We start from the raw sequence: 12,731 nt of genomic DNA on the forward strand, positions 1-12,731 counted from the left end.
ATTCTTCCTACCCAGGAACATGGAATGTCTCTCCATCTGTTTATGTCATCTTTGACTTCTTTCATTAGTGTCTTATATTTTTCTGTATACAGTTCTTATGTTTCCTTAAGTAAGTTTATTCCTCGATATTTAATTCTTTTTGTTGCAGTGGTGAATGGGATTGATTCCTTAATTGCTCTTTCTGATTTTTCATTGTTAGTATATAGAAATGCAAGTGATTTCTGTGTATTGATTTTGTATCCTGCAACTTTGCTAAATTCACTGATTAGATCTACTAATTTTCTGATACTATCTTTAGGGTTTCCTATGTACAGTGTTGGAGAAGGCAATGGCACCCCACTCCAGTACTCTTGCCTGGAAAATCCCATGGATGGAGGAGCCTGGTAGGCTGCAGTCCATGGGGTCGCTAAGAGTCAGACACGACTAAGCAACTTTACTTTCACTTTTCACTTTCATGCATTGGAGAAGGAAATGGCAACCCACTCCAGTGTTCTTGCCTGGAGAATCCAAGGGACGGGGGAGCCTTGGTGGACTGCACTCTATGGGGTCGCACAGAGTCAGACACAACTGAAGCGACTTAGCAGCAGCAGCAGCAGCATGTACAGTGTCATGTCATCTTCAAACAGTGAGAGCTTTACTAATTCTTTTCCAATCTCAGCTCAGTTCAGTTCAGTCATTCAGTCCTGTTTGACTCTTTGAGACCCCATGGACTGCAGCCTGCCAGGCCTCCCTGTCCATCATCAACACCCGGAGTTTACTCAAACTCATCTCCATTGAGTCTGGGTTGCCATCCAACCATCTCATCCTCTGTCATCCCCTTCTCCTTCTGCCTTCAATCTTTCCCAGTATCAGGATCTTTTCAAATGAGTCAGGTCTTCACTTCAGTGGCCAAAGTATTGGAGTTTCAGCTTCATCAGTCCTTCCAATGAATATTCAGGACTGATTTTCTTTGCGAAGGACTGGTTGGATCTCCTTACAGCCCAAGGGACTATCAGGAGACTTCTCCAACACCACAGATCAAAAGCATCAAATATTTGGTGCTCAGCTTTCTTTGTAGCCCAACTCAGATATCTATACATGACTACTGGAATAAAAAGATAGCCTTGACTAGATGGACCTTTGTTGGCAAAGTAATGTCTCTGCTTTTTAATATGCTGTCTAGGTTTGTTATAACTTTCCTTCCAAGGAGTAAGCATGTTTTAATTTCATGGCTACAGTCACAATCTGCAGTGATTTTGGAGCCCACAAAAATAAAGCCTGACACTGTTTCCACTGTTTCTCCATCTATTTGCCATGAAGTGATGGGATCGGATGCCATGACCTTTGTTTTCTGAATGTTGAGCTTTAAGCCAACTTTTTCACTCTCCTCTTCCACCTTCATCAAGAGGCTCTTTAGTCCTCTGCTTTCTGCCATAAGGGTGGTGTGACCTGCACAACTGAGGTTATTGATATTTCTCCTGGCAATCTTGACTCCAGCTTGTACTTCATCCAGCCCAGCGTTTCTCATGATGTACTCTGCATATAATTTAAATAATCAGACAACATACAACAATTTAAATCAGGTAATTTAAATAATCAGGCAACATAAGACCTTGAAATACTCCTTTCCCTCTTTGGAACCGGTCTGTTGCTCCATGTCCATTTCCAGCTGTTGCTTCCTGACCTACATACAGATTTCTCAAGAGGCAGGTCAGGTGGCCTGGTATTCTCATCTTTTTAACAAATTTCCACAGTTTGTGGTCATCCAACAGTCAATGGCTTTGACATAGTCAATAAAACAGATATAGATTTTTTTTCTGGAACTCTCTTGCTTTTTTGATGATCCAGTAGATGTTGGCAATTTGATCTCTGGTTCCTCTGCCTTTTCTAAATCCAGGTTTGAACATCTGAAATTTCATGGTTCAAGTATTGTTGAAGCCTGGCATGGAGAATTTTCAGCATTACTTTACTAGCGTGTGAGATGAGTGCAATTGTACAGTTGTTTGAGCATTCTTTGGCATTGCCTTTCTTAGGGATTGGAATGAAAACTGACATTTTCCAGTCCCATGGCCACTGCTGAGTTTTCCAAATTTTCTGGCATATTGACTGCAGCACTTTCACGGCATCCATTTTTAGGATTTGAATTAGCTCAACTGGAATTCCATCGCCTCCCCTAGCTTTGTTCGTAGTGATGCTTCCTAAGGCCCACTTGACTTCACATTCCATGATGTCTGTTTCTAGGTGATTGATCACACCATCATGATTATCTGGGTTGTGAAGATCTTTTTGTACAGTTCTTCTTTTTATTCTTGCCACTTCTTCTTAATATCTTCTACTTCTGTTAGGTCCATACCATCTCTGTCCTTTATTGAGCTACTGAGTCCATCGTTGCATGAAATGTTCCTTTGGTATCACTAATTTTCTTGAAGTGGTCTCTAGTATTTCCCATTCTATTGTTTTCCTCTATTTCTTTGCACTGAACACTGGGGAAGGCTTTCTTATGTCTCCTTGCTAGTTTTTGGAACTCTGCATTCAAATGGGTATATCTTTTTTTTTTTTAATAAATTATTTATTTTTTTTCATTTATTTTTATTAGTTGGAGGCTAATTACTTTACAATATTGTAGTGGGTTTTGTCATACGTTGACATGAATCAGCCATGGATTTACATGTGTTCCCCATCCCGATGCCCCCTCCCACCTCTGTCTCTACCCAGTCCCTCTGAGTCTTCCCAGTGCACCAGGCCCAAGCACTTGTCTCATGCATCCAACCTGGGCTGCTGATCTGTTTCGCTATAGGTAATATACATGTTTCAATGCTGTTCTCTCGAAACATCCAAATGGATATATCTTTACTTTTCTCTTTTGTTTTTTGCTTCTCTTCTTTTCACAGCAATTTGTAAGGCCTCCTCAGATAGCCCTTTTGCTTTTTTGCATTTATTTTTCTTGGGGATGTTCTTAATCACTGTCTCCTGTACAGCATCACGAACCTCCATCCATAGTTCATCAGGCACTGTGTCTATCAGATCTAATCCCTTGAATCTATTTCTCACTTCCATGGTATAATCGCAAGGGATTTGATTTAGGTCATACCTGAATGGTGTACTGGTTTTCCCTACTTTCTTCAATTTAATTCTGAATTTGGCAATAAAGAATTCATGATCTGAGCCACAGTCAGCTCCCAGTCTTGTTTTTGCTGACTGTATAGAGCTTCTCCATCTTTGGCTGCAAAGAATATAATCTGTCTGATTTCAGCCTTGACCATCTATTGATGCCCATGTGTAGAGTCTTCTCTTGTGTTGTTGGAAGAGAGTGTTTGCTACAACCAGTGCATTCTCTTGGCAAAACTCTATTAGCTTTTGCCCTGCTTCATTCTGTACTTCAAGGCCAAATTTGCCGGCTACTACAGGTATTTCTTGACTGTATACTTTTGCATTCCAGTCCCCTATAATAAAAAGGACATCTTTTGGAGGGTGTTAGTTCTAGAAGGTCTTGTAGATCTTCATAGACCCTTTCAACTTCAGCTTCTTCAGCCTTGCTGGTTGGGGTATAGACTTGGCCATGATATTGAGTGGTTTGTCTTGGAAATGAACAGAGATCATTCTGTCTTTTTTGAGACTGCATCCAAGTACAGCATTTTGGATTCTTTTGTTGACTAAGACTTCTACTCTAATTCTTCCAAGGGATTCTTGGCCATCTGAGTTAAATTTACCCATTCCAGTCCATTTTAGCTCACTGATTCCTAAAATATTGATGTTCACATGCACTGTTACTATTTCCTTTTTACCAGTCAATGAGCAGAAGGCAAATAAGTTGGCAGGGATGTGTGGAGTAAGACGCCCATGGCCCTTTAAACCTGTGGTTCAGGCCTTCAGCTGTGAGCTGCCGATCACATGGCAATGAAGGTGATTAAATACTATGGTGGGAGACCCCTGACTCACTTATATAAATCTTTTAAGCCAGCAATATTTCTTAGGATTAATGTGCTAATAGCAAAAGATTCACAAAAGATGCAACAGAGAAATAGCTTCTGGGACAAAACCTTTCCTCTTGGGACAAAGACAAGTAATCCCGTCAGCAAACCACCTGCAGAGGTTACATGCACAGTCAGGTGAGGCCTGGCTAATGCATTTATCCACAGCCTTGTCCCAGCGCTCTTTATTCCAGGTCTGACTGTAAACAGTTTCGGGGGATTAAGGGAGCCTAGCAGGTTGAACATTACTCAATGTGGAATGTCCTTAGCATTATTCTGAGTAGTCACTGAGAGGACCTCAACCTCTAACATGTTCAACACCAGCCTAAGAGTAATGAGAAAGAGTTTAGGGTCAGCGGGCTTAGCAGAAGTTTTACTGAACACCCAGGGCAGCTTGCATTCTTCCTCAGAAGTCTGTTTCTCTCATAGTTGCTTGGACTCCTATACAGAAGCAACTCCCCCAACTGCACTCCTATAGGCCATGAAAACTTCACAGCAGGTGTTAGACCAGCCCCATAAGGAAACTTGTGGCTCAGGCACAAGACAACTTATTAAAACCACTCCACCTTGAAGCAAACACACCTACCCATTATGGAGATGTGATGCAAGAGTACAGGCTAAGCAAGGACACGGAGGGAGGAGAGGAGGGAGAAGGTGAGTTACATGGAGAAAGTAACATAGAAATTTACAAGACCATATGTAAAATAGATAGCCAACAGGAATTTGTTGTATGACTCAGGGAACTCAAACAGGGGCTCTGAGACAGACTGAAGGGTGGGATGAGGAGGGAGGTGGGAAGGAGGTCGGGAGAGAGGGGACACTGGTGTACCTATGGCTGATTTTTGTTGATATGACAGAAAACCACAAAATTCTGTAAAGCAATTATATTTCAATTTAACAAGTTTTTTAAAAAAAAAAAAAAAACCCAATAACTACTGAAAAGAATGAGCTTTAGTGTTTATAGAAGAAAAAAGTGCAGCATAGTTGATTTGACCCAAAGGCATTTCCACAAGGCAGGACTTTAGAACACCCTTTCCTCCAAGGACAGGCTCCAGGATTCACCAGTTGATGAAACACTTACCACCTTACCACAGAAAGAATTGGGTGCAGTATTATTGTTTAGTCAGTAAGTCGTGTCTGTCTCTTTCACAACTCCATGGACTGTAGCCCACAACACTCCTCTGTTCATGGAATTCTCAAGGAAAGAATATTGGAATGGGTTGCTATTTCCTTTTTCAGGGGATCTTCTTGACCTAGGGACTGAACCAAGTCTCCTGCATTTACAGTCAGATTCTTTACCATTGAGTCATCAGGAAAGCCCCAATGCAGTATATCATCTTGTTAAATTAGAAACCGCAGCAGCCTCTTTAAATACAGACATTTCATATGAACACACAGAAAGCAGGTAGCCCTAGTTTTGGTTCCCCCAGAATCACACCCTAAAATAAGAATTCTAGGGCAAGTAGTTTCCTTGGGAGATGTGCTTTACAGGAGAGGGATGGAGAGCTTCCATAGAGATAGGAAGGGAGTCAAGAAAAGGTACATTTCAAGAAAGATGAAGGGAGCTTAATCCTGCTGGAGAACTTTGCAAGCCTATGGAGAGTTATCTGAGTTATCATGTTTGAGGATGAGGGAGCTGGGGTATTTATACTCCAGTTCTTATGGGTCATAAAGCATCAAATCTCTGACATTTTCAGTCTGCCCTGAGCACTGACAAACTAGGTTTCAGGTACAAGGAAAAAACCTCCAAGCCACTGACGAGATGCTGGCAGTTTAATGTCTGGCTGGTATGTGCCATAGCCACGAGGCAGAGGGGACATGGGCAGGATCTGTCACACAGGTCTTCCTCAGAAAATCTCCCAAATATTAGGCCAGGAGACAGAGTTTTTAGGCAAACATGTTGTTTCCCCCAGAGTATATTTTTCTTTCTTTTCCTTCAAGCAGATCGCAATTTTCTGGAGTTCCATCACTAGGAAGAGGTAAAGGCACAAAAGAAGAAGCAGGTATTAGTTTGCTAGGGCTGTCAGAACAAAGTGTCACAGACTCGGTAGCATGCACAACAGAAATTCATTTTCTTTTGTTAAAAAATATATTTTAATTTATTTTAGCTATACTGGGTGTTTGTTGCTGCACAGGCTTTTCTCTAGTTGTGGCGAGTGGCAGTTACTCTCTAGTTGTGGTGCACAAGCTTCTCATTGTGGTGGCTTCTCTTGTTGCAGAGCACGGTTTCTAGGTCACACAGTCTACAACAGTTTCAGTTCCCAGGTTCTAGAGCACAGGCTCAACAGTTCTGGTGCATGGGGTAGTTGCTTCGCAGCATGTGAGACCCTCTATGATCAGGGATCAAACCTGTGCCTTCTGCATTAGCAGGCAGGTTCTGTACTATTGCTGCTGTTGCTGCTGCTAAGTCACTTCAGTCATGTCTGACTGTGTGCAACCCCATAGATGGCAGCCCACCAGGGTCCCCCATCCCTGGATTCTCCAGGCAAGAACACTGGAGTGTGTTGCCATTTCCTTCTCCAAAGCACAAAAGTGAAAAGTGAAAGTGAAGTCGCTCAGTCGCGTCGTGTCCGACTCTTAGTAACCCCATGGACTGCAGCCTACCAGGCTCCTCCGTCCATGGGATTTTCCAGGCAAGAGTACTGTAGTGGGTTGCCATTGCCTTCTCCGTCTGTACTACTGAGCTACCATGAAAGCCACAGAAATTCATTTTCTGACATTCTGAAGGCTGGAAGTCCAAGATTAAGGTGTCAGCAGGTCAGGTTTCTGCTGAAGCCTCTCTCCTTGGCTTGTAGATGGTGGTCTTCAGCCTTCCTCTTCTTATAAGAACCACAGTTAGAATGAATTAGGGCCCATTCACATGACCTCATTTAATTTTAATTACCTATCTTCAAAGTCCCTATCTTCAAACAGAAGCACATTCTGAAGTGCTGGGTTTAATGCCTCAACATGTGAAGTTGGAGGGGGGTAAAAAATTCAGCCTATGACAGAGAGTTAATGAGCATATTCATCACTTAGATTTGTAAAATTTCTGTTAAGAAGGAAAGCAGTGTTTTAACCAGGGTCAAGTAAGGGTCAAGTTAGGCAAACAATGAATAGGTGGAACTTTAACCACTGTCTTAATTTGGAAGAGACCTTTCATGAGTTCCTTGGGATCTCAGTTCAGGATATGAGGATCACCTGCAATAAGATCAGCCTTGCCTTTCAGTAAATCTTAGCTCTATTGTATTAAATCCTGAAATGCAGAAATGATAAGGACCTAACAGAAGCAGAAGACATTAAGAAGGGGTGGCAAGAATACACAGAAGACCTATACAAAAAACGTATTAATGACCCAGATAATCACAATGGTGTGATCACTCACCTAGAGCCAGACATTGTGGAATTCAAAGTAAAGTGGGCCTTAGGAAGCATCACTACAAAGCTAGTGGAGGTGATCGAATTCTAGCTGAGTTATTTCAATCTTAAAAGATGATGCTGTGAAAGTGTTGCAAAGCCAGCAGATTTGGAAAACTCAGCAGTAGCTACTGGAAAACGTCAGTTTTCATTCCAATCCCAAAGAAGGGCAATGCCAAAGAGTGCTCAAACTACTGAACAATTGTTCTCATTTCACGTGCTAGTAAGGTAATGCTCAAATGTTCAAAATCCTTCAACAGTATGTGAACTGAGAACTTCCAGATGTACAAGCTGGATTCAGAAAAAGCAGAAGAACCAGAGATCAAATGGCCAACATCTGTTGGCTCATAGAAAAAGCAAGAAAATTCCAGAAAAACATTTACTTCTGATTCATTGACCATGTTATAAAGCCTTTGACTGTGTGGATCACAACAAACTGTGTAAAATTCTTAAAGAGATGGGAATACCAGACCACCTTCCTTGCCTCCCGAGAAACCTGTATGCAGGTTAAGCAGTAACAGTTAGAACTCGACATGGAACAACGGACTGGTTCAAAATTGGGAAAGGAGTATATCAAAGCTGTATATTGTCACCCTACTTATTTAACTTATATGCAGAGTACATCATGTGAAATGTTGGGCTGGATGAAGCATGAGCTATAATCAAGGTTACCGGGAGAATTATCAATAACCTCAGATATGCAGATGTTACCACCCTTATGGAAGAATTCGGGGCAAGGCCAAGTGAGGGAGGGAGCGAAATGAAAGGGAGAAGTCTGGTGGTACAGGAACCCACCAAGCCATAGACTTTATGTGATGGACTGGTCCTCTTGGTCAGCAACCCCCTATCAGTGGACCACATGGAGACGGATGGAAGGAGTCAGCCCTCTCTGACCCCCTGCATCCTGTGTCAGCAGAATTGGAAGATGCTCGGGCACGTGAGGCTGAAGTCTAGCCCAGGACTGTGAGCTTGGAGGCTGCTGTGTCAGGCTCCTGGCCTTTGTGGCCTTTGTGATTCTGTGTTTCTGCAGCCACATAAGGCCCTGGGAGCCCTGGGAGATGAAGTTCAGCTGTCTGTCCTTTGGACAGCCTTATGTGGGTATCACCTTAAACAGTGTCAAGACCCTGGAGATGTGGTGGCGGCCCGTGCTATGTGGCCACTGGCACTGTACCTTGGTCGTCCACATCACGCAATGGGACTGGGAGAACTCAGCCTGGTGGGAGATGCTGGAGCAGAGGCTGGGGATGATATCCTCCCAGATTCAGACCTTGCTGCAGGACTGGGACAAGTTCAGCAGCAGATTGATTGCAGGCAAGTGACACCCTGCCCCGCCCTGCCTGCACGGCCCCAATGCTGCCCTGGATCCCAGCAGGGTTGTGCTTGTTTGTTTTCTGTTGAACTAGTTTGTGAGGTCGGGCGTGGTGGCTGAGGTTTCTTCAGAGGGACAGCAAGGGTCCCTGGGCTGGGAACCAGCTACCCGAGGTGCCTGATCACCACTCTGGGCCTCAGTCCCCGTTTGTGCTTGAGGCAGAAGTGTGTCCAGGTCTGCACGTGGCACTTGTCTGTGTGTCTGTGTGTCTGTGTCCCCACGTGTGTCTGTGTGCCCGGCAGAGACCATGAGAGGCAGTAAAGCACCCAGCCTGGGTTCCATACCCACACTGCCTGAAGCTGGGCCTAAGCAAGTCCCCTGACTCCCCAGGGGTGAGGCCCCACAGCAACACCTGTCTGCTGGTAAATTCCTTGGGGACCTGATGTCTGCTGGCCCCCACTGGGGCCCTCCTGCTCTGTCCCTGTGGCCTGCAGTGGGCAGACTGAGAGCTGCCTGTTGCCTGGTGGGTGCATGGAGCACCAGGCCTCTCCCTTTCATTTTGCCCCCTCCCTCGCTTGGCCTCGCCGTGAGTTCCCTTTGCCGAAGTGAGCCCGTCTGAAATGCTCAGCCAGAGGACCCAGTTCACCTCGGGTTCCCTCCATGATACAGTCTTAGTCTCAAGCAGGTGCAACTTTGAATGACCTTGTTCTCATTCTGTGTCCTGTATTTGCACACATCTCGTGGTCATCAGGGGCATTTTGCTCTGCCTAGAAAACCTAGGTCCCGACTAGGTGGAGGAGCTGGAGAATCAAGGCCTGCTACCCGACCTGCAACAAAAGTACATGACTGCGCTTACCAACCCCCGCTGGCTGCTGCAGCCCATCGCTGGGAGGGGCAGGAAGGACATCTTCTAGGTGGACATCCTCCAGCACCTGATCCTCTTTGGGCAGGAGGCCTGTCCAGACTGGGCTCTCGAGAGGAAAGTGACCGAGAGACCAGAACATGCTGATACCATGCAGTCACCATTGTGCTCTGGACTTGCCCATCTGGTTCTGTCTGAATCAGCCCCACGCTGTGGTGCCCACTTGGTGCGGGGCCAGGGGCAGGGACTCCCCTCACAGGATGCTGCTCTGGACTCAGCAAAAGACTCCGGGACTTTGACCTTTACGAAATGATGGTGTTGCCACTCGTTTTGGCCCTGCTGGGTCTGTGTGGTTGAGAGAAATGTGTTGTTAGGAACCGGTTAATGTTTTTCCCTCTCTGTTCTGGTCCAATCTCCCCGATGTTGGAACAGTGTCCTGGGGGTGATGGGGTAAGGCTGGGGGCAGGGCTGTGCATTGGCAGGCAGAGAGGCCCACAGGCCCAGAAACAGGCCACGGTTTATCCTTGCACATGACCCTTGTCCTATTGTAAAGTGTCCCTTGGCTGTCAAAGTGCGTTTGTTGGATGCAGTGCCTGGCCGCCTCACATCCAAAGACAGGCTCCTAAGTACAGCTGTGAGGGCAGAGTGACAAGGGCTGGTGTTCACCTTGTCAAAACCTTGTACTTGTCTTTGGGTTTGGGGTAATGTGTTTGCAAGGCGCTTGATGGTTGGAGTGACCCTGCTTTCCAGTCAGCCTCTTGGTAGGGGGGGGGGGAGCCTGGATCAGAAGCTGGGATGCTCAGCTGCTGATCAGAAACTTGTGGCATCATCGGGATACCCAGGAGGAGCCCCTTCTGCTGCAGGGTGCATGACTCATGGAAGGTGACACCCCCAAGGTCAGGAGCCCAGCTGGGCCATCTGCTGAGTGACAGGAAAGGCCCAGGGACCAGTCCGCCCTGGGTTCACCTCAGCGCTCAGCTCATGGGTCAGACCCTTGGATGAGCCTGTGAAATGCTGCTGTTTCAGATGAAAAGAGACCATGGGGACTGAACTGAAGCCTGTCTGGTGCATGGGCTTCCAGCCTCATCTGGCTCACCCTGTGCCATGTGTGAATACAAAAGGCAGATAGAAAGAACACAGGTTTGCAGTTCTCACTTGATTGTTTATTTACTCCAGTGGAGTTTTACTTTACTTTATCAGAGCCAGAAATCTATTTTTGATTACAAGAGAGTGCTTTTGAATGTTCCTAGGGATCTGGCAGCTCAGGGATTGGGCTTTTTCTTGGCCTGCTCACAGAGGGCGCACTTATGATCTGAGGAATCTCCCTGCTCCTCCTCTGACTCAAGGGCCTCATCTGGGGCCATGACTAAAAGGCCCGCCATCAGGATGGAATAACAAGTGTTGTACAAAGTCATCACTGATTCGTAATCTGGGTTCACTGGGGGGCTCTCAGGCAGTTCCCCTGGGCTGTCCCTTCCAGCAGTAGCTGGGGGCACAGATGTGGCACTGTTGGATGGGCCTTCTCCACTGGGGCCACCCTGCTCACTGGGGAGATGGTTTCCCCCAGCCTGGCTAGCTACACTACCCATAGACCAAAGGTCAGAAAACACAAATGAGCACTGGCTGGGGATTTTGCAAGCAGTGGGCATTCCCTTCTGGACTTTGTTGCCAATCTCTTGGGTGAACTCGTTGTGGTGGAGTCGGGGAGAGTGTCTGGTTGCCATCACTCGCTTCTTTCTCTTTGGGGTCGCTGTTGTTCCAGTGGCAGACTGAGAAGTTGTTCTGGGGTCCCCTTTCCTCTGTATGTTCTGCAGGAGGAGAGGCTTGTCTCTCTGAAAATTGGAGTTGCGATAGATCTGAAAGGAAATGAATCACTTTAGCCATGAGAGGGGAGAAGAGCCCTTCCTTGCCGCACTCTCCCCACAACCATCGGGTCGTGCCAATGTATGGAGACAAGGTCTCTTCATTCCTGGCAGGTTATGAGGCCCTGGAATGTCACTCCCTAGAGCTCCCCCAGGGCCATCCTTGCTTGAGGTGTTCCCGACCCTCCCTGACATCAAGTGGCCCCTCAGGATCTGGCATCACCACCGAAAATCCTAAAGGGGTGGGGGGTGGCGGGACATGACAGACCCTGCATTCTCCTCTTTCCTTAACCACTCTCTCATGAGAACAACATTCTCCTGGGAAATGAAACCCATCAGCACTCAGCTCATCTAGTCTAGTCTCCCCAGAAGGGCATTCTACATTACCATCATCATTCTTCCTGCAGAGCAATCTGAAGGGCGGATTTTTCTGAACCCATACAGGTTCAGTTCACGAATGAAGCTCTTTATGCTGTCTGTCTCGCAGATCTGATCCACACCTCTGCGCTGGAGGACCTCCATCTGGAAGAGATCTGCCTCGATGACCACCATGTCTCCCTTATCATTCCAGTGCACAGAGGTGAAGGTTGCATCCTCCACGATCCTCCAGAGCTTCCTGGGGAAAGACAGCCCAAAACTGGCGTTGTTCTCATCCTCGTTGACCATTTCTGGGTTCGGGCCCTGTAGGGGCAGATTGTCATGGAGGCCTGGATCTGGGCTCTCAGGTTGGTCACCCTGCTTCTCCAAAGCCTCCCCTGAATGCGCATTTGGATCTGGGGAGGAATCACGGGGGTCCCCTGCTGAGGGCTCCCCATCAGTTGATGGGGCCAGCAGCGCTGCCTGTGCCTCATGGAAACTCTGACTAGCCATTGAACCAATCTAGCTCAGGAGCATTATCTACCAAAGCAGTGAATGTTCAGGGCAAACGGGCCTCAGACCAGGGTCAGAGTGCCCCATAAATACTCTCTGGAGATTCTAGAATCTGGGTCATGGGGCAGGCAGCCAATTAAGTGGCCAGCTTCCTTAATTGTTTCATGATGTCACAGAGGTAATGTGGAGAAGCAGCCTTGTCCCAGTGTGGGGGAGGGGGCCTGGGGACAGAGATGGGATCCCCAGCTTGTCTCTTGTCTGAAAGACCAGAAAAGTATGTTTCAGGTTGCCTGCAAAGGTTCCCATCTGCTGCCAGGTGCCTTGTTTCAGGGGTCCAGGCCCTGGATGGGTTGACAAACGTGCCCCCCTGCATACCAACTGGCAGGCCTGTGGCTGGCTTCTGCTGAAGGGCCTGGCCCTGGAGAGTCCTAGGTCTCCTACCACCAAGAGAGATCCCAGGGGTCAGATGGGCCCCTGGTGAC

The 12,731-nt window shown here is 46.7% G+C and overlaps 1 protein-coding gene and 1 pseudogene across 1 annotated transcript; both read right to left on the reverse strand.

The window, feature by feature from the left end:
* LOC136154769 (PAX-interacting protein 1-like) overlaps window positions 1-8,532 on the reverse strand; it is a 30,741-nt pseudogene extending 22,209 nt beyond the window's left edge.
* Window positions 8,533-10,779: 2,247 nt separating this feature from the next.
* On the reverse strand, window positions 10,780-12,249 carry LOC136153234 (heat shock transcription factor, X-linked member 3-like). Its single transcript, XM_065914856.1, has 2 exons — window positions 11,767-12,249; window positions 10,780-11,373 (listed from the first exon to the last, which is right to left on the reverse strand). Exons 1-2 carry the CDS (start codon window positions 12,247-12,249, stop codon window positions 10,780-10,782), a joined length of 1,077 nt encoding a protein of 358 aa, XP_065770928.1.
* Window positions 12,250-12,731: the final 482 nt, after the last annotated feature.

This window comes from Muntiacus reevesi, chromosome X (assembly GCF_963930625.1).
Source record: "Muntiacus reevesi chromosome X, mMunRee1.1, whole genome shotgun sequence".
Lineage (NCBI taxonomy): Eukaryota > Metazoa > Chordata > Mammalia > Artiodactyla > Cervidae > Muntiacus > Muntiacus reevesi.

Excerpts from the sequence above, each read along its gene's own strand:
- LOC136153234 (XM_065914856.1), bottom strand. The coding sequence starts at position 12,249 with ATGGCTAGTCAGAGTTTCCATGAGGCACAGGCAGCGCTGCTGGCCCCA. Across the intron at positions 11,374-11,766 it reads CTGCAGGAAGAATGATGATG|ATCTATCGCAACTCCAATTT; the intron begins GTAATGTAGAAT and ends ATTTCCTTTCAG.